General features: G+C 39.0%; 1 protein-coding gene across 1 annotated transcript in view; it reads left to right on the top strand.

Annotated features, from left to right (window-relative positions):
• The window catches only part of LOC148865440 (Nucleic acid-binding proteins superfamily), an 86,507-nt gene that overhangs the window by 8,131 nt on the left and 57,015 nt on the right, over window positions 1–21,361 (top strand). Inside the window, exon 2 of the mRNA XM_088979133.1 lies at window positions 20,559–20,718. Within this exon, the coding sequence (XP_088835259.1) occupies window positions 20,559–20,718 (160 nt within the window). The remainder of the gene's footprint in view (window positions 1–20,558; window positions 20,719–21,361) is intronic.

Genomic DNA, 21,361 nt, shown 5'->3' with positions numbered 1-21,361 from the left:
TCATCATAGTCAACACCATAAACTTGGGTGTACCTTTTTGATGAACATACAATTCATCTATAATTTATGAGGTCTTTGCATGGATTATTATGCCAGTTTTATTTAATTTTACCCTAATTTAGCTTAATGCTAAGAAAAGATTTCAGGGGTAATTAAACCAAGAAAAAGAAGGCAAAATGTAAGAAAAGAATGTCCAAAAAGACCAAATTCAGCCCAGCCCGGTTATGGAAACAAGAGAGAGAGCACACTTTGGCCCAAGAAATACAAGTTGATTCCTTGAGAAAACCCAAGAAAAGAAAGCCTATCAAAGAGTAAAATTCGGCCCAGTAGAGAAGGCCCATTCTCAGCCCAAACGAGCAGCTGAGAGTATAACTATCATGTGCTAAGAGGGAGCGTAAGTGTAGCTCAAATAGCAGCCCAAAGAACTAGGGGCGGCAACCCTTAGAAGGCTTTCAAGAGAACTCTAGAAAGTTCAAGAAAAGGGTGTAATACACCCCATTCTAGAGGTTTCAAGAAGAGGCAAGAGCTCCCTTGTAAATCTTTATAAGGAGGCCTCTAGAAGGGGGGAAAGTGTTTAATTGCTTGAGATAAAGGCTCTCCCACTCCTAGAGGTTCGAACACCTTAAAGAGAAGAGAAGAGAAGAGAAGAGAAGAAGGGCTAGGCGCAAGGAGGAGAAGAAGGGCTGAAGGAGTTCAAGTCAAGCTAGCAAGAAGAGAATGTGAGTTCGAAATTGGTGGTTTTTGATTTAGAGATCTATAATTCAACTTCCTTGTAATTTTTTTATCTCCCTCTTCAATTCTTTTTTGATGTAATTAAGTTTGTAAAATTTTAGTTTAACAATCAATTTCTTTTTGATTCATTCGAATGGGTGTGAGTTGTTCTTGAAGTTTATTGAATAGGGGTTAATCGTAGATCAATTCAGCCAATTGAACTTTCAAAACTCAGATCTGAATTCTCAGACTTGAGATTGCAAGATCTGAATTGCTTGAAAGAGAATTCAGATCTGCAAATTTTCATATTGGCCGAATCGATCTAAGCTTGGAATTCTTAGAGTGCTTGAGAAAGACTCTAGGAATTCAGATATACTATTCAATAACTGAATTGGATGCAAGGTTAGAGATAACTTGCACAATTCAATCGGTGATCAATTTAGATTTGAATTGATGCCTTAGAAGTGTTTGAAGAAATGCATGCATGGGATTATATCCTTGATAGAGATATGGGGATTATCACTAATGCATAGGATGAACATGCACTCGAAAGAGGCTGTTCATGACCTTGGGATTTCACCAAACCAAGACTTAATCACAATCTATTCCAATGATTCAATTTGATTGATTGCTGAATTCTAAGATTAACATTAACTACTTACTCTTCTAACCTCAATTGAAGGCAATTGGGCCAATAATTTATATGGATTTTAGTTTAGGATATTTAGCTTTTGAATAAAGTTTTGATTTGTTGTTGATTAGATAAGAAGTGACCAATTTAGTAATAGTAATTGTTTCCTAAATCCTTGTGGGAACAATACTTCACTCACTACTTTATTACTTAAACGACGCCAACAATTTGTTCAAAAGATCTCCCATTTTTCTTCTTTTCATTTTATATATATATTTTTTCTTTTTGTAATGGAAAAAAATAAAAGGCTGAAATACAAGCAATTCTTTTCGGCTGAGTGCTGCAGATCTGAGTTCTGCTGATCTGACTGCCGAATGCAACTCAGATCTGCAACACTCATGTTTTTGTGAATTTTTTTTCTTTTTTAGAAGGTAACAACTCGAAGATTGAAAGGAAATCAGATCTACCTTTATTAAAATGAAACTGAAACTAGCAAAGGAAGTAATCTACTGAAGAAAGAAGAAACATAACTACAATAATACAACAGTTGCATTCAAAGCTAAAATGTAAAATTAAGCAAATTAAACCAACTATGAATGCAATGCTGAATGAGACCAGATTAAGAATGCTCAATGTTTCCTAATATTGTTTCCCTAAATCCCTGGCAACGGCGTCAAAAACTTGTTGTGGCTCATTGTGACACTAGCAAGTGCACTAGCCGTTCAAATAATAAAGTAGTGAGTGAAATATCGTTCCCATAAGGAATTAGGAAACAATAACTAATACTAAATTGGCCACTTCTTATCTGATCAACAACAAATCAAAACTTTATTCAAAAGCTAAAAATCCTAAACTAAAATCCGTCTAAATTATTGGCCCAATTGCCTTCAATTGAGGTTAGAAGAGTAAGTAGTTAATGTTAATCTTAGAATTCAGCAATCAATCAAATTGAATCATTGGAATAGATTGTGATTAAGTCTTGGTTTGGTGAAATCCCAAGGTCATGAACAGCCTCTTTCGAGTGCATGTTCATCCTATGCATTAGTGATGATCCCCATATCTCTATCAAGGATCTAATCCTATGTATGCATTTCTTCAAACACTTCTAAGGCATCAATTCAAATCTGAATTGATTACCAACTGAATTGTGCAAGTTATCTCTAACCTTGCATCCAATTCAGTTTTTGAATAGTATATCTGAATTCCTAGAGTCTTTCTCAAGCACTCTAAGAATTCCAAGCTTAGATCGATTCGACCAATCTGAAAATTTGCAGATCTGAATTCTCTTTCAAGCAATTCAGATCTTGCAATCTCAGATCTGAGAATTCAGATCTGAGTTTTGAAAGTTCAATTGGCTGAATTGATCTACAATTAACCCCTATTCAAGAAACTTCAAGAACAACTCACACCCATTCGAATGAATAAAAAAGAAGTTGATTGCTAAACTGAAATTTTACAAACTTAATTACATCAAGAAAGAATTGAAGAGGGAGATAAAAAATACAACAAGGAAGTTGAATTCGAATCAAAGAAAAATGAAATTAGAATGGAATTATTACAATAGATCTCTAAATAAAAAACCACCAATTTCGAAGTCACATTCTCTTCTTGCTAGCTTGACTTGAACTCCTTCAGCCCTTCTTCTTCTCATCCTTGCGCCTAGCCTTCTTCTCTTCTCTTCTCTTCAAGGTGTTCGAACCTCTAGGAGTGGGAGAGCCTTTATCTCAAGCGATTGAACACCTTCCCCCCTTTTAGAGGCCTCCTTATAAAGATTTACAAGGGGGCTCTTGCCTCTTCTTGAAGCCTCTAGAATGGGGTGTATTACACCTATTTCTTAAACTTTCTAGAGCTCTCTTGAAAGCCTTCTAAGGTTTGTCGCCCCTAGCTCTTTGGGTTGTTATTTGGGCTGCACTTAGGCTCCCTCTTAGCACACAATAGCTATACTCTAGGTTGCTCTTTTGGGCTGAGAATGGGCCTTCTCTGTTGGGCCGAATTTTACTCTTTGCTAGGATTCTTTTCTTGGGTTTTTTTTCCAAGGAATTAAGTTGTACTTTTTGGGTCGAAGTGTGCTCTCTTGCTTCCATAACCGGGCTGGGCTGAATTTGGTCCTTTTTGGTCCATATTTTCTTACCTTTTGCCTTCTTTTTGTTGGATTGATTACCCCTGAAATCTTTTCTTAGTATTAAGTTAAATTAGGGTAAAATTAAATAAAACCGACATAATAATTCATGCAAAAGTCCTCATAAATTATAGATAAATTGTATGTTCATCACCTTTATTACCAGCATTGCTTTTGTACCTTTCAACTGTCCCGTCTGCCTTGTGTTTCATTGTAAACACCCACTTACACCCCTCTGGGTCTTCCTGTTGGAAGATCCACCAACTCCCATGTTTGATTCTTGTGGAGGGCATTGATCTCCTCCATAGCATCTGTCCATTCAGGGTATTTTAAAGCTTCTGCCACGTTTCTAGGTATGGGAATACTATCAATTGCAGACAGGAAGGCATGATAAGGGAGGGAAATGCGACCATAGGATACATATTGGGTAATGGGGTGTTTGGTAGTGCATGTCTGTCGTTTTTTATGAGCAATAGGAATGTCAAGGTCACCCACAACCGAAACGAAGACTATGGGATCAACAGGTGTTGGACTTACCTCCTGGGAATTAGACAGTGTTGGTTGCTCAGTGTTTGGCGGCTCCACATCCTTGTCACATTGCTGATCCCTACGGCGTTGACATTGGAAGACATGAAAATGTGCGAGATCCAAAATAGAAGGGAGACTTGACGCACCTGGACCTGTTTCTCCTCTTCCACATTACTCTCCCCCTGAGGAGAAGTAGGGAAAAACAGTTCAGACTCAAAAAAAGAGATCCATTGAGACAAAACTTATGGCCAATGGGATCAAAGCATCGGTAACCCTTTTGCGAAGAAGGATACCCCAGAAAGACATATGGAATAAACCGAAAATCCAACTTACCATGGGACGGGGATAAGTCATGGACAAAGGGACAACAACCAAACACCCTCATGGGAATTGAAATTAGAGGAGACTAAGGAAACAATAACTGATGAGGGGCCTTGTAGTTTAACACTTTGGAGGGCATGCGGTTTATGACATTCAAAATCGTTTGGGAACATTCATATGTAACATCATCCCTCGGGCTACCTCAAGGAGGTTCTATTCTTTCTTTCTGCAACACCGTTTTGTTGTGGTGTTCTTGCACATGAGCTTATATGAATCGATCTATGGGAAGCAAAGAACTCATTTAGCTCACCATGGAAATATTCTTTCGCATGATCGGATTGAAAAATCTAAACTTCCACATGGAACTGTGTAAACACCATCCTTTGGAAATCTCTTTTGATCTTTGAGACTTCGTCTCTGCTACACATGGGAAAAACCCATGTATAACGGGAGAAATCGTCAATTAATGTGATAAAGTACTTATACCCGCCCTCCGAAGTTATGGTAGTAGGCCCCCACACATCAGAATACACAATATGAAAAGGGAAACTTGATCTTTTATTACTTGAAGAAAATATTGTTCTACATTGCTTGCTCAATTGACACGTTTGACAATGGAAATCTAACATTGAACAGGACTAAAATAAAAATGGAAATAAAGACTATTATTTTAAAGGACACATGCCCTAACCAATTATGCCACAAAACAATTTGACCCTTATTTGACTGACTATGAGACTTTGAAGATGACACTGAGAAACTAGCCTTGCTGTCGAGAGTGTAGAGACCATCTACTAAGCTTCCTCTACCAATCGTCCTCCTAGAAGTTAGGTCCTGAAAAATACATGAATAAGGAAAAAAGGTTACACTGCAGTTTAATGAATTTGTAATACTACTAATAAAAAGAAGGTTGATAGGAAGCTGAGGGACATGCAAAACATTATCCAGGTTAAGTCCTTGAGGAAGGAATATTGATCCTTGACTTGCAATGGAAGAAAAATAGCCATCTGCAAGTCTTACTTTATCCCTTCCCGACAAAAGGTTATAAGAATTGAATAGGTTTGGCTTACTAGTCATGTGATTAGAAGTCCTTGAGTCAATGATCCAGGGGGAATCTGTGGTTGTGGAGACATGGAAGGCAGAAGCTGCATTACTTGATGTAGACACAAATGAAGTAGAAGGGTTACTAGTAGCTGATCTGTCCATCTGGCGCAAGGCCCTACCCTATGATTCCAAGTGACTACGGAAGGAGTTCATAATGTCTTCCTTGGGGTTAGAACCAGTGAAGTGTTCTCGTGTAGTATCATTTGGCACCCCAGCAGACTAAGTTTCTTGGGTTACCACATTTGTTGCATTGTGAGTTGTATTAGGCTTCTTTTGACTCTGTTCCTTACCCTGTTCTTGTTTCTTTACAGCCCACTTTGGTTTCCCATGGAACTCCCAACATGTGTCACAAGTATGTCTTAAATGACGGCAGCGAGTGTAGAACAACTTATCCTTATCATTGGCTTTCTTGGAGTCATTTTTCTTTCCCATATTATTTTCACCCATTGCAGGTAATGCTACCTGTAGCTCTCCCTCAGTTGTAACCATCACACTCCTCCTATTTTCCTTAGACTGAACAAGGGCATACACCTCTTGGACTGAGGGTAATTCTTTACTTCCTACAATCTGAACTCTAAGGGGTTCATATATGGGGTTTAGCCCCAACAAGAAGGCAAAAACCTGCTACTGAGAAACCAACTTCTTATAGCCTCTAGCATCATCCTCATGTTTCTATTCTATAGGCTGATAGTGGTCCAATTCTTTCCACACTAAGGTAAGAGCAGAATAATAGGCTGATAGGCCGCGGTTTCCTTGTTTATAGGTTGAGGATTCAGCTTGTAACTTGTAGATCTTAGCAAAGTGCCTTTGCTCTGAATAGGTGGTTTTGGCCTGTTCTCATATCTCATTTGCAGTATCTGCCCACATAAAATTCTTTTTTCACATCAGATTCCATGGCCGCAAGAAGCTGGGACATCACCATACTGTTTTTTTTGGTCCCACTGATCATGTTCAGTAATCCCACTCTTGGGTTCTTTCACCCTTCCATTTATGTAACCAGCTTTTCCCCTTGTTGTTACATAAAGTTTTACACCTTTGGCCCACTCCAGGTAGTTTAGACCATTTAAAGGAGTGATCAACATAGGGAACATCATGCTTTCAGTCCCCATACGTGCTGTACCACGAGTTGATGTAACCCCAGATGATGTAGAATCATCATTTGCCATTTTTAAAGGCAGGTCTACAAGCCAGAACAAAAAAACTGAAGGTGCACAAGACCAGTACTCACACCAGTACTGCTTCTAATAGTCACAATTAAGGCATAAAACACCACACCCTACTTCTGAAAGCATATACACACTACTGCAACACATAAACAGTCCAGGAAGAAGAAGAAAACTGCTATACCAAGTATGCCATTGTAAATTCCACACTTCACACTGGTTTTAGCACATACTTGGACAAAGGGGATCACACACCCCTATATAGCACCTGTACGAAGGTGCAAAAACACAACCAGACCTTTACAGCATCAGCTGAAGGTCAAAAAAGGAAGTTTTTTTGGTCTTCACAGCATCAGTTGATGGAGCAAAGCCTTCACAGCACCAGCCGAAGGTCAAAGCATCAGCCGAAGGTCAAAAAAGAGGTTTTTTTGGATCTTCACAGCATCAGTTGAAGGGGACAAGGAAGCTTCACAGCATTGACTTCCACCAATTAGGGTTACTTGGTGCTACGACCAAGGGAGAACCCTGAAGAAGTAACGAGGGATGTTTCTGATCAGTCCGATGTGAAGTTTTTTGTCTTCACAGTCCAAAAAAAAAAACTGACGCCTGGGTTGAGTGAATACTCCTCATTGAAAAGAAACTACTGCCTAGAATCAATGTCGCTCTGATACCATGTGATCATACAAGGAAGAAGAATAAGAGAGGAGAGGAGAAGAAGAAGAAAAGAAAGATGAGGGTCGAAAGATTTGAGCTGGTGGCACCCAACTTCTCTTTTATTTAATATTGTATTATAACAATTACAAGAAATTGCTCATAGGCTCCTAGCAGCACACCCTAAACAGTAGAAGATCAAGACTGTAATGTCTTGAATCCTAATAGGTTTTAGGTTTACAAAACAGAAGAAAAGTGAGAGAAAGGAGAGAGAGAATAGAAGAGAAACGGGAGAACACAAGTGGTTGAAAGGAGGGATAGATTCTAACCGATCTGCCGCCGCCACTCTCTTAATATTTATAGGTTATGTGTAGTACATAATGGAAATGACACATCTGCCCTTAGTACTTACATAATAAATAAAGTAAATAAAAGCTGAAATAAATAACAACTGAATTAACAAACTGACTCAAACTGACACTATTATAACTGAAACAAATAACTACACTGCTGTCCTACGAGCACAATGGGGACCACTGCAGTGGGGCCCACATTAGTGTTCTCTACACTCCCCCTCAAGTTGGGAGTAGATATTTATCATTCCCAACTTGGATAGGTCTGTCTCTAACTTCTTCCTTGGTACAACCTTGGTGAGGATATCTGCGAGCTGCATATTAGATGTGATGTACGGAAGACACACTTCTTGTGATGTGACCCTTTATCGCACAAAATGTCGATCAACTTCGATATGTTTAGTTCTGTCATGCTGCACTGGGTTGTGGGCTATATTAATAGCTGCTTGATTATCACAATACAACATTAAGGGCTTTTCATAGTCAATACCCAACACTTCAAGTAGTGACCTCAGCCATAAGATTTCAGCCACTCCATTAGCCATTGACCTGTATTCCACTTCAGCACTAGAGCGGGAAACAACACTCTGCTTCTTACTCCTCCAAGAGACAAGGTTACCTCCCACAAGGGCACAATATCCAGAGGTAGACCTTCTGTCATCAACACTCCCAGCCCAATCGGCATCTGTATAGATTTCCACCCTCATGTGATTATTGTTCTTGAGCAATATACCTCTACCTGGGCATCTCTTCAAGTATGCTAATATTCTCTTTGCCGCAAGAAGATGAGAAGTTCTAGGGGAGTGCATGTATTGGCTAACAACACTACCTGCATAGCTGATATCCGGCTGAGTGAGGCAGAGATATAGAAGCTTTTCAACCAACCGTTGGAACATATTTTTGTCTTCAAGAGGCTCCCCACCCTTTGCACTAATCTTGTGATTTTGTTTGATGGGTGTATCGGCCGGCTTAACACCCAACTTTCCAGTTTCTGCCAACAGATCTAGAACATATTTTCTCTGAGAGATAAAAATCCCTTGCTTGGATCTAGCAACCTCAATACCCAAAAAGTACCGTAGTGCACCAAGATCTTTCACCTCAAACTCTTGATGAAGGAGCTATTTGAGGGACTCAATCTCATGACTGTCATTTCCTATCACTACAATATCATCAACATACACTGCTAGTAGTGTCAGAGAGGACTCCACCCTCTTGATGAATAGTGTATGATATGACTGGGCCTGTACATAACCAAACTTTCCAAGGGCTAATCTAAACCTATCAAACTAGACTCTAGGTGACTGCTTCAAACCATACAATGCCTTGTTTAGTCGGCAAACCTTCTTACCTGTCTCTGTATCATAGAATCCAGGAGGCAACTGCATGTAAACCTCTTCTTGTAAGTCTCCATTCAGAAAGGTATTTTTAACATCCATCTGAAACAGGGGCTAAGAATGATTTGCTGCAAGGGATAACAGAACTCGGATGGTGGTCATCTTGGCTACTGGGCAAAGGTTTCCAAGTAGTCTATACCATAAGTCTGAGTGAACCCCTTTGCAACCAGCCGGGCTTTGTACCTTTCAATAGAACCATCAGCATTATGCTTCACAGTGAACACCCATTTGCATCCCACCGGTTTCTTTTCTTTTGGTGGGTCAACCAGTGCCCAAGTATTATTCTTCAACAGGGCATCCATTTCGACTTGCATTGCATCTTTCCATTCTGGAACTGGTAAGGCTTCTTGCACTGTTCTTGGAATAGGGACATCAGCAATGGAAGTGAGATAGGACCGGTAAGATGGAGACAGACGATCATAGGATGAGAACTGTGAGATGCTGTGAGCTGTAGAAGTGGTGCAATGTTGTTTTCCTTTGCGAATGGCAATAGGGAGATCAAGGTCATCCACAGGAGGGGAAGTGGCAACAGTGAGAGGTATCTTAGTAGGCTCTGGATCTAGAGCCACAGAAGGAACTGGAGCTGGCCGGGATTGTCGAAGACTAGGATCAACCTGCCTGCATCGCCTGTGATAGACTCTCAACTCCGGCTCCCTCTGATCACCCTCACCACTACAACCTTCATTATCCAATGGAATAGGTAAAGGAACAGCCCCACGTCTACCAGTCCCACTTCCACTCTCACTGCTCTCCCCCTGAGGAAAGAAACTCAAAACAGCCCCACTCTCACTGCTCTCCCCCTGAGGAGAAGCCCTAGGATAATAGGGTGTTTCCTCAAAGAAGGTGACATCCATGGAGACAAACCGTTTCCTTGAAACCGGATCATAGCAACAATAACCCTTTTGAGTTTGTGCATAACCAAGGAAAATGCATTTGGAGGCCTTAGGTTCAAACTTGGAATGATGAGGTCCGAGGAACTGAACGAAACAGGTACAACCAAAGGTTTTAAGGGGAACAATGAACAACTCCTCGTCTGGGTATAGAAGGGAAAAGGGGGTTCTCATATCAAGAACCCGGGAAGGAACTCGATTAATGAGATAAACTACCGTGAGGATAGCATCACCCCAGAAGCGAATAGGTACATTGGAGGTAAACATAATGCTTCTAGCCACCTCCAAGATATGCCTATTCTTCTTTTCGGCAATGTCGTTCTGCTGTGGTGTATAAGGGCAAGTGCTCTGGTGAATAACTCCATGGCTAAGAAGGTAGGAGGTCAATGGTTGAGCAAAGTATTCATTTGCATTACAGATCTAAGGACTTTGATTTGGGTCCCAAACTGAGTGAGAACCATCTGATGGAAGTTTTGGGTCAGAGCATGAACCTCATCCCGATAACGCATAAGATAGACCAAAAAAACGGGTATGATCATCAACAAACAGTAGAAAATATCTGTACCCACCCATAGAAGAGATATGATATGACCCCCAAAGATCAGTATGCACAATATCAAAAGAGGAATTACTCCTTTTATTACTTAAAGAATAAGAGGTTCTACAATGTTTGGCAAACTCACAACTCTCACAACTCTTCAAAGACTTAAAAGACAAATGACCTAATCGGTTATGCTTTGGCATAACCGAACTCACAGACTGGGAAACAAAAGACTTCTTATCCGCTGACTCCTCCCGACGAGAACTCTCTCTAAGCAGATAGATTCCGTTTGTCTCACGGCCAGTCCCAATCACCTTCCTCGTCTCCAAATCCTGAAAAACACATTGGTCAGGGAAAAAGTTTACTGAATAGTTCATGTATTTGGTAATACTACTAATTGAAAGCAGGTTAGTATCAAGCTTAGGAACATGCAAGACAGAAGATAAAGAGATAGTATCCGATAGCTTGATGTCCCCCTTGCCCGAAATGGCAACAAGAGAGCCATCAACAATGGATACTTTATCTCGGCCATAGGACAAGTGATAAGAAGTGAACAAAGATGGCAAGCTAGTCATATTGTTAGATGCACCTGAATCTATTACCTAGTAGTGGTCAATATTACCTGGAGCTGAAGCATGGTAAGCTGAGGCTCGAGTACCTGAATGTGCAAATGTAGATGTGGCAGGAGCTGATGGTGACTGATATGGACTCCCAACTTCCTTTTCCAATTGTATGAGGGCAGCCCGAATAGCAGCTAAAGTCTTTAGGGATGTGCCTGATGAGGATGCTAAATCAGTGTTCACTGCCATATGAGCATTACCCTTCTTATTTCTTAGTTTTGCTGGGACCAAGTGAGGATGTAACTTCCAACAAGTATCTTTTGTGTGTTTGGGTTTCTTGCAATGTTCACATACCAGATCCCGTTTATCTTCCTTCTTCCGGTCCCTTTTTGAGTCACCCTCTGGCTTAGGTTTAGTAGCTGTCAAGGCTGGGAAAGAGGGCTGAGGCTGCATTATGACTTTCCTCCTGGTCTCTTCACTATGCACCAGGGAGTATGCTTGAGAAAGGGTCACACTATCTCTTGTCAATATCTGTTGTCGCACAATATCATATTCTGAATTCAAACCAGCCAGAAACTCAAATACCCTATTCGTCTCGACTTGCTTTCTGTGAGTCTGTGCATCTTTGGAACTCTCCCACTCAAGGGTCTCTAGATGTTCAATCTCATGCCACAAGGATTTCAAGGTAGAGAAGTAGACAGAAACTGGCTTCTTTCCTTGTTTAAGGCTGTTCACCTCACACTTCAGTTCATAGGCTCTAGCAACATTAAGGGGTTGAGAATAGGTTTCTTTCACAACATCTCATATCTCTTTGGCTGTCTTTGCCCACAAGTAATTTCGGCTGATATGTGGCTGCATAGAATTACACAGCCATGCCATAACCAAATAGTTCTCTTGAACCCACTTGGTGTATGTTGGGTCCTCTTTGGAAGGTTCTTTCACATCTCCCAAGAGGTAACCCAGTTTTCCCCTTCCTCCAATAGCCATCATGGCTGATTGAGACCACTCCAAATAATTTGACCCATCAAATCTCATAGTTGTAATCTGAAACCCGGTTTCAGATACACTACCATAACTGTGGTTTCCAAAACTACTTTCTCCCTGACCCTTAAACTCCATCTTTGATCAAGATTCAGTGGCTACAAACTGTTAGAGCCACTATACCAGAAAACAGAGTCAAACAAGCAAGTCTGGAATCTGATCCGAAACCAACACAAATCTGATCTGATTCGAAATCTGATCTGAAACCAACCCAAATCTGATCTGAAATCAATCGCCTATCATAGTATATGCAAGAAATCAACTCAAATCTGATATGAAATCAATCGGCATGCACAGTACCAGGCAGCCCATCAATCTGAGATGCTATTTTCTGAAATCACTACTGTGGGGCCCACTGCTGCAAGAGAAAAATTAGGGTTTCAACTGTAGGTCTGGAGTAAGTGCTCAGCTGCACTCTCCAAGCAGTCCGCACAAGTGGGACTTGTCGTAGGGCAATATGAAACCCTAAAAACTAATCACCTTTGAAGGGGGGGTTCGACCCAACAGTCAAACCCTAGAAACAAACTTAAACACAGTTCGACAAGCCAAACCCTAGAAACAAACTTGAACACAGTTCGGCCCCTCTTTCTAGATAGGTCCAACCTATCTCGACTGATTGCAGTCTCTGAAACTCAATAAAAAAAAACTTATGTACTTCGGTTTACTGTCTTGTAGGGTTACCTGAACCCTAACCTTCGCTGCTTCTTCCTGATTACCAACTCTCTGCAAGCCGCGGCAAGTCTTCTACTGCTGCGAACCTCTCCTGGTAATCTCCAAGATTCAGCCACCGAAAACTTCTTCAAAGCTTCCAGCCCTAGCTAGTCCTCATGTGGTCGGCTGGACTAGACACACATGAGAAGCCCTAGATAGGCCTTAATACCAAGTAAAAGATCAAGACTATAATCAGTCTTGAATCCTATTAGGTTTTAGGTTTACAAAACAGAAGAAAAGTGAGAAAAAGGAGAGAGAATAGAAGAGAAACAAGAGAACACAAGTGGTTGAAAGGAGGGACAGATTCTAACCGATCTGCCGCCGCTACTCTCTTAATATTTATAGGTTATGTTTAGTACATAATGGAAAGGACACATCTGCCCTTAGTACTTACATAATAAATAAAGTAAATAAAAGCTGAAATAAATAACAACTGAATTAACAAACTGACTCAAACTGACACTACTATAACTGAAACAAATAACTACGCTGCTGTGGGGCCCACATCAGTGTTCTCTATATAAACAAAAGAAAAGAACATGCTGTCAACAGTCTTAGCTGACAGCATTACAACAACATAAATAAAGAAGAAAAACAGTTTAAAACTAACAACATAGATATTGCACATTTGTGGGTGGAAATCTTATGACTTGGAGAAGCAAGAAACAAATTGTAGTGGCTCAGTCAAGTGCTGAAACTGAATACCGGGTCATGGCACATGAAGTTTTTGAACTTCTTTGGATTAAGATACTCCTAAAGGAATTGGGAATCATTGTGTCTAGCCCTTTGAGGTTCTATTGTGATAGCCAAGCTACAACTAACATTGCTAGTAACCCTAATATAAATAACAATTTGATGGGATGAATAGAGAGAGCCACCCTATTCTCCATTTCTTTCGTCTTCCTCTTCTACTACTACTCATGCATTGTTGTTTTTTTTTTTTTTTTATCAACAACTCATGTATTATTGTTATTCTAATATAAATAACAATTTGATGGGATGGATAGAGAGAGTCACCCTATTCTCCATTCTTCTTCTTCTTCTTCTTCTTCTTCAAGTGATACCCATCTCCCAGGTGGGTATCTTTCCCACTTAGGGGAAACATTGACAAAACGTGTTTTGACAATTCCGCCTGTTCTAACAATGATTTTTATGGATAAAAGAGTCATTGTATAAATTACCTGGGAATCAAAAGATAACAGGTTAGTTCACTTACCTGGGTAAGTGTTACATGTTGAACTTGCCCAAGTAAATAGCTTTCTCAAAAACGAACGAGGCCTTAAGAGGTGGGGACTATGATGACCTTGGGGGGGGACAAATGAGTTGTATTACCAATTGAAGTTAGTTTGGTAGGAAACAACTTGTATAAATACAAGATTCATCACGAGACTACATCAAGTAGATCCATGTATAGCGAGAGAAATCATCAATAAATAAGATGAAATATCGATAGTCACCCATTGAAGGTAAATGATAAGGCCCCCACACATCAGAGTGCACAATGTTGAAGGGAAAAGTAGTATTTTAAAAGCGCATGGTGCAAAAAAGGAACCTAAGGCGCAAGGCAAGGTGCAAAAATACAAAAAAATGCTAAAAAATAAAAAAAAATGTCAGAAAATTCAAAGAAAAGCCAAAAAAATCAAAAAAATATTAAACATAATATTAATAAAAAATATAAACTTAAGTTTTAAAAAATCTATTATCCAAAATTAAAATACATAAACATAAGATGTAAAGCATATTCAAATGAGAATTTAAAAATAAAATCAAACATATAAAACATTTTCAAGCATGTAAAACCTCTAATCTCTTTTTTCACTCAATTGCATTCAAGTAGCTAATATAATGTAAAACATATTACATTCCTGATTCTATGAGCTGCCTTTGTGCCACGTCCCTGGGGCAAGCCCAAACAAGTCCACGTTAGGTCTTAAATTCTTAGTTTTCACACAAAAAATAATGATTTTATAGTCTAATTACTTTTTAAGAAGACATTTTATTAGGATGAAAGAATGAACAACATTATCAAATTTTCAAAAGGCGCACGCCTGGGCTGAGGCACAAGGCACATTAGGCACATGACGCGTACGCCTTTTGAAAGGGCTGTGCCTAGGACCTAGGCGAGGCGCATACCCTAAAATGCGCCTTGCTTGTGCGCCTAGGCACGCCTGAAGCATACCTTTTAAATCACTAGGGAAAAGTAAATCTTTTATTACTCCAAGGATGTGTTTCTACAATATTTAGAGAGTTCACCAAAACTCAAAATGTAAACTAAGACATACTTATTCCTTTGAACAATTCAGGAAACAAAAGACTCAAAGAAGAAACAGGTAAATGACCAAAATGACAATGACAACATGACAGGATCAACTGGACTTTGGTGAATTAGACCTAAAAGAAACTCTCTAAGGTTGTAATTGGCTTTCCTCAGGTATGTCTAGCAAGTATATCCCATTTGCCTCATGGCCACTCCCAATCACCTTTTGGGACTTTAGGCTCTAAAAAACACAATAAGGAAAGAAAGTTATGTGTCAGCTCAAAGATTTTTTCAAACTATTAATGGATAGGAGAGTAGTACTAAGTTTAGGGACATGGAGAATAGAGGTGAGGGTAAGAGAGTTTGAAGCCTTGATGTCTCCCTTGCCTGAGATAGGAGCAAGAGATCCATTAGCTAGGGATATCTTATCACGGCTAGGAAATAGTTGGTAGGAGGTAAAAAGGTTAGAAACATTAGTCATATGGTCAAATGCACAAAAATCAATAATCCAAGGAATTCTACTATTACCTAAAGTAGTTGCATGGTTGGTAGAAGCACGGATACCTGAATGAGCAAATGTAGATGATGACGTGTTGCCTGAAGAGTTGGTTTGTTGCAATGGTATTTTCCAAGTGACTTATGAGTTGGTCATATCTTTCAAAATTTGCTTTCATGGCTGCAAGTTGCTCTACTATTGACCTCTCATCACTGATCCCCTTATCATCTTTTGAAGCCGTAGCAACACTGGCATTCCCATGCTTCCCATTCCTTGCTTTTTTGTTATTATTTTGTTCTCTTCCTATTTGAGGTTTCCATTTTCCAACCATCTTCAGTAGTTGGACTATTCTCAAGCTAGCCACAACTTAGAGGAGGAAAGAGACAAAAATAATTTGGAGTTGTATCCCCTTTGTAGTGTGTTGGTCTCTGTGGGGGAGAGAAATAGGAGGTTATTAATGAAACATAAAGAACTTGTGGCTTCAATTGGCAAACTTGTCACAGATTGGGTTTCTCTCCCTTCAATAGTTCGAGCAATTTAGTTTTTCAGATTTTACCATCGCTTTAAAAGCACAAGACCCAATTTGCGCCTGAGGCGCAAGGCGAGGCACGCTCTTTTTTCAGAAAGGCGCAAAATTACAAAATAGAAGCTAAAAAATAAAAAAAGTCAGAAAATTCCAACAATTAAAAAAAATGCAAAAAATTTAAAAAATATTAAACATAATGTTAATAAAAATGTAAACTTAAATTTTAAAATAAATGATTTAAAAAACCTATTATCTGAAATTAAAATACATAAGCATAACATGTAAAGTGTATTCAAATGAAAATTTAAAAATAAAAGCAAACATATATTTCATTTTCAAGCATGTAAAACCCACAATCTCTTTTTTTCCTTAATTGCATTGCTTAAAGTAGTTAATGTGATGTAAAACATATTGCCTTCTTGATTGCCTTTGTAGCATGCCCCTCAAGGCAAGCCCGAACAAGTATATGTTAGGGTCTGAAATTCTTATTTTTTACATAAAAAATAATGATTTTACAACTTCCATTGCCTTTTAAGAAGATATTTTATTGCAATGAATGAATGAATAACATAAGCAAATAGGGGGTTCTCGGAGCTTCGGTGGGCAAGTGAAATAGACTTGTTCGGGCTTGCCTCGAGGGGTGTGGTTGGGGGTCCGGGGGCCCAGCCAGGGGCCCAGCCGTTAGACAAAAAAAAAGTAAAAAGTGCAAATTTTTAAAAAGGCTCACGCTTGGACTGAGGCGCAAGGCACATCAGGCGCATGCCTAGGCGCACCAGGTGCGTGCCTTTTGAAAAAGGTGCGCCTAGCACCTGGGCAAGGCGCATACCCCAAAATGCGCCTCGCTTGTGCGCTTAGGCGCGCCTTTTAAATCACTGGATTTTGTAGAGAATTTTTGGGATGTTCTTGAGATTAAAGCCTGCAATGTGCATCCATTTAGTCTTATATGAAGTGTTTCTATTTGTTTGATCGTAGATGGGTGTTGGAGGGTTAGAATCCATCTTATGGATGACCGAACCATGCTAGATGGCTGGGCAAAATTTCAAATTTTTCTAACCCTTATGGGACCTTTGGCCCATTTTCTTCAAAGGATCACGACCCTAGGTGTTGCATGGCCACTTTAGGCTTGATATTGTATTGCATGGGACCCCACAATGATTTCACACAAGTCCATATGGGTTTGGCCCTACCCTTGAAAGGGGCTAGGCTGAATTCATTGCTCAGGGCAATGAACCCTTGGTTCAATTTGGGCCCAACATTTACATCTAAATGACATTAGATTTAGCCATCCTATGAAGACCCAAGGATAATGGACTTATGTAAGACAAAGCTCATCAGGTAATAAGCCCTGTAATTGTCTCTTACACTTAACCTCTCGGCCTATAATGATCAAACACTACTCGACAGGGAAGGACCTCTCTCTTGGCTGTAAGGTGCAGTGCCACACTCTTTGCTCGAATGAATCTCGTGATTAAAACCTTATGCAAACATTTTTTCATAAAATAGTAATATATAATATAAATATATTTTGCAAAATCATATTTCAAACATAGGTGAAATCCACTACTAGCAGTTTAACAATGAGGCCGATCCTATCACTATGATCACCCACTTAGGTGAATTCTTAGACAACACCAACATACCCAGGTATTTGACCCTTGATGGATTTCATTGATTGGCATATCAAAGATAACACAGTCCAACACCTAGTGCAATACCATAATTAAGTCTGGGGTTATGCATAACTTTCCAGTTTTGGCCATCTATCTCCAAGGTCCAGGGAATAATTGGTAATTGGTCTGGATTCAGTGTTTCTGATAAACACCCATTAGTTGTGCTTGGGGTCTAACCCTAATAGCTGAGACAAGATGCTCCAACTCCTTGGCAACACACTAGTGTCAGCCTTATCAGGATAGATAAACTTATCAAGTCTATCCAATGGCTGAGAACATTCTAAACTAGCAAGAGTCACTTAAGTGTCTAGTTTAAGGGGTAATACACAGAAACATACCAATATTAACATGAAACAACAATGTACTTTATTCATTTACAAATAAATGCTTATGCACATCAATCTAATTGTAGCCAAGGGTATACACTGTCTAACAATGGGTACTATGGAAATCTGATTGTAATGGGGTGTCGTCTTGACAACCAGCAACCTACATCTGTTTTTTATTTTAATAAGATTTTCTATCTTATCTTTTAGAAAAACAGTTAATCTCTTGCCAAAATGATTTCAACTTAGAGTAGTATGCAATTAAAGGTTTTTCCCCTTGTCGTAGACTGTTCACATCATTCTTCAATTTGTATGCCTTCACAACATTAAGTTTCTGTGAATATGTTTCTGCAACACTATCCCAAAACTTCTTTGCAGGGTCCTCCAAAGTAATGTTAACTAACGTCTAGTTGCATTGAGTTCACGAACCATCTTATAACAATATAATTCTCCTGCATGCACTTCTCATAGGAGGGATCATCCTCCTTTGGCTTCTAACTGACTGTGACCAAGCTAGATAATTTGTTCCATCAAGTTTCACAGTGGTTACAGTCAGAAGAGGGTCTATAGAAGCTCTTGGGCCCAGTCCAAACGCTGTACCTGCTTGTTCTCTACTCCAAAGTTCTCCATAAGTCCAATACTTCTAAAGAATGCTTTCAGATAGTAAATATGGATGATTGAAAACAAATAAACTAATTGCTGACCTGAACAGGAACAAAAAAAATAGGGCTTTACTCCACTTTGCAACCTGTGAGAAATCTGGAAATTGCAGCCACTCCTTAGGGGTACCAAAACTCTGTTAAGCTTGAATTGATCTCAATAAGGGCCCAAAAACTACCCTTTAAACCCTGAGCACCAGGTTCAAAGTACCACTAGGACCCTCAATTGGAAAATTTCCAATTGGCTAGGGTTTTGGGAAAAAAACTCCAAGGAGCAATCTTGGACAGCAATCTGAATTGAAAAAGCTCTCCAGAACCCTCTACCAATCAGGCCGAATGAATCACTAAGTAATCAACAGATTAGCTCTCCATACACACTGTGTATGGGACTAAAAAAGGAAGAAAAGAAAGGTAGGGTTTTCTCTGATACCAAGAAGAAAGTTGAACAGTAAAATTGCTGTGATTATTAAATGAAAAACAGCAAATGAAAGAAGAACAGAGCAAGAAGAGGAAGAGATAGAGATGAGAGAAGAGGGAGAAGAAGAGCTCAATCAACCATAGATTTCAAGGCGCCAAGGCGAGGCTAGGCAACAGGGGGCGCCTCGCCTAGGCGATGGATTGTTTTTAATAAAGAAAGGTTGGGGTTTCTCTGATACCAAGAAGAAAGTTGAACAGTAAAATTGCTGTGATTATTAAATGAAAAACAGCAAATGAAAGAAAGAACAGAGCAAGAAGAGGAAGAGATAGAGATGAGAGAAGAGGGAGAAGAAGAGCTCAGTCAACCACAGATATCAAGGCGCCAAGGTGAGGCTAGGTGACAGGGGGCGCCTCGCCTAGGCGATGGATTTTTTTTAATAAGGTAGTTCCCTAGGTTCCATAATCATATTTCCTTAATAAATATCCATAATTTTCATAAGAAAAGTATAAACTTCATGTTAAAGTATAGAAAATCAACATATTCCAACATATTCATGAGAAAGAAAAGAAGAAAGAAAAGAAAATTCGAAAAATATAAGGGCTGAACTCCTATTTCTGTTATAGGAAAAGAAGAAAAGAAAAGGTGGAAGAAGAAGAAGAAGAAGAAGAAGAAGAAGAAGAAGAAGAAAATGTGTTAATTGGACAACATTTTATGTTCTTTCTTACTTAATGGTTCAGGTTTTGAAGTCTTTGAGGGTTCAATACAGCATTTAGCAATGTTTGTGTTGATTAAACCCTAACAAGTAAGAAAATAACAAAAAGAAATTAGTATATAAACACACAAAATGAATATTTTAGTTTAAAATGTCTATTTTATAATTATAACCTCAAAAAATTAAGAATATAAAAGTTTGTTATAACATGCTATAGAAAACTGCTTGGCGATTAGGCGAGGCGAGACTCCAAGGGTGCCTTGTCGCCTAGGCATCACCTTGACAACTATGCACTCAACCACAACTCCTTTCAGTCCTATCAATTTGTTTTATTAATGTTAAATACTAACTGTAAATGAAAATATGGAATTACATGAATGCCCCCAATAGGGCAGCCAGCTGTGTTAGTAAACAATAAAAAGAAATAAAAGATGGTCCATATACTTAAGACCCAATATAAGAAAGAGACAACTTAGAAATAAAAAAAATATAGGAGCAAGTTAAAGGCCCATCCACCCCAATCTTTCTACAAAGTGAAACTGTTGATTATAATTCAATAGTCAATACAATGGCTTATGTAAGTTTGTTGCCATGAATTACTTTTTTTAAATACCTGAGATGATCTAGCCAATTCTATATAGTTGAGATAAGGCGTGAATGATGATGATTATGACCTGGCATGATCTAATACTTCCATTTTTTTTAATAACCATTTTCTTATTTACATTTCTCTCAATATCTATTATGATCTAATACTTCCTTCTGCAAAGAAGTAGAGGTCTGCTGATTGGAAGGCAGCAAGGACATACAAGGGAAGTGGATTTATCTATCGGGGTAGAATTGAAGGCTTTAATGGGGGAGGTTTGCTTGTTCAATTTTATTCGCTTCTGGGCTTTCTTCCCTACCCGCAGTTGAGTCCCTCTCACTCATGTAGAGGTAACATTGTTCTTAACTATTAGTTCTGGTTTAGAGAATGTATCATCCATTGGTATTAATATTCTTTAATAACCAGCGTAAGTGTGAAAAATTTACAGACATCTAGACAAATTAGATTGTGTAATATGTTTTCTATTTCTATCTCTGTTTCTAGTTCAAAAAATCTTCTTGAGGAAGAGAAACCTTTCTGTCCATAAGGTTAGTGTAGAGTGGATGGGACTATAGTGATGGATAAGTTGCATGTTTTTAAAGGATATAACTGCATCCTTGGGAATTTAGGAGCTCCAATAAATGGCAAAATGAGGGAGATTAGATTGAGGAATTTTGTCATTTGCATGGAAGACCACTAACTTCATTGGTAAAAGGCAGTGAATCAGATACATATTTAGGGTTTTAGAAGAGCTGGGGTGGTTGGAGGACTTGGGTTATGGTAGTGATAATATTTAAAAAAATCATAATTCTACAGAGGTTATAGCCCTTAATAGAAAGAATAGCAAAGAAGATTTATATATCCTGCATGATAATAGTTGGGGTAAAATTTTATTTGATTTAGTTGAGTGAAACCCTTAGACCACAGGATTTACTTTTTCTACTTTAGTTTGCAGTTTTATTGCAGATACATGACTGTGGGCTCAATTTTCTA

The sequence above is a fragment of the Nelumbo lutea genome, chromosome 3, assembly GCF_056320005.1.
Source record: "Nelumbo lutea isolate HS-2025 chromosome 3, American lotus-T2T, whole genome shotgun sequence".
Taxonomy (NCBI): domain Eukaryota; kingdom Viridiplantae; phylum Streptophyta; class Magnoliopsida; order Proteales; family Nelumbonaceae; genus Nelumbo; species Nelumbo lutea.
The sequence above is the reverse complement of the archived record's forward strand: the minus strand, read 5'-3'. Positions and strand labels throughout refer to the sequence as shown.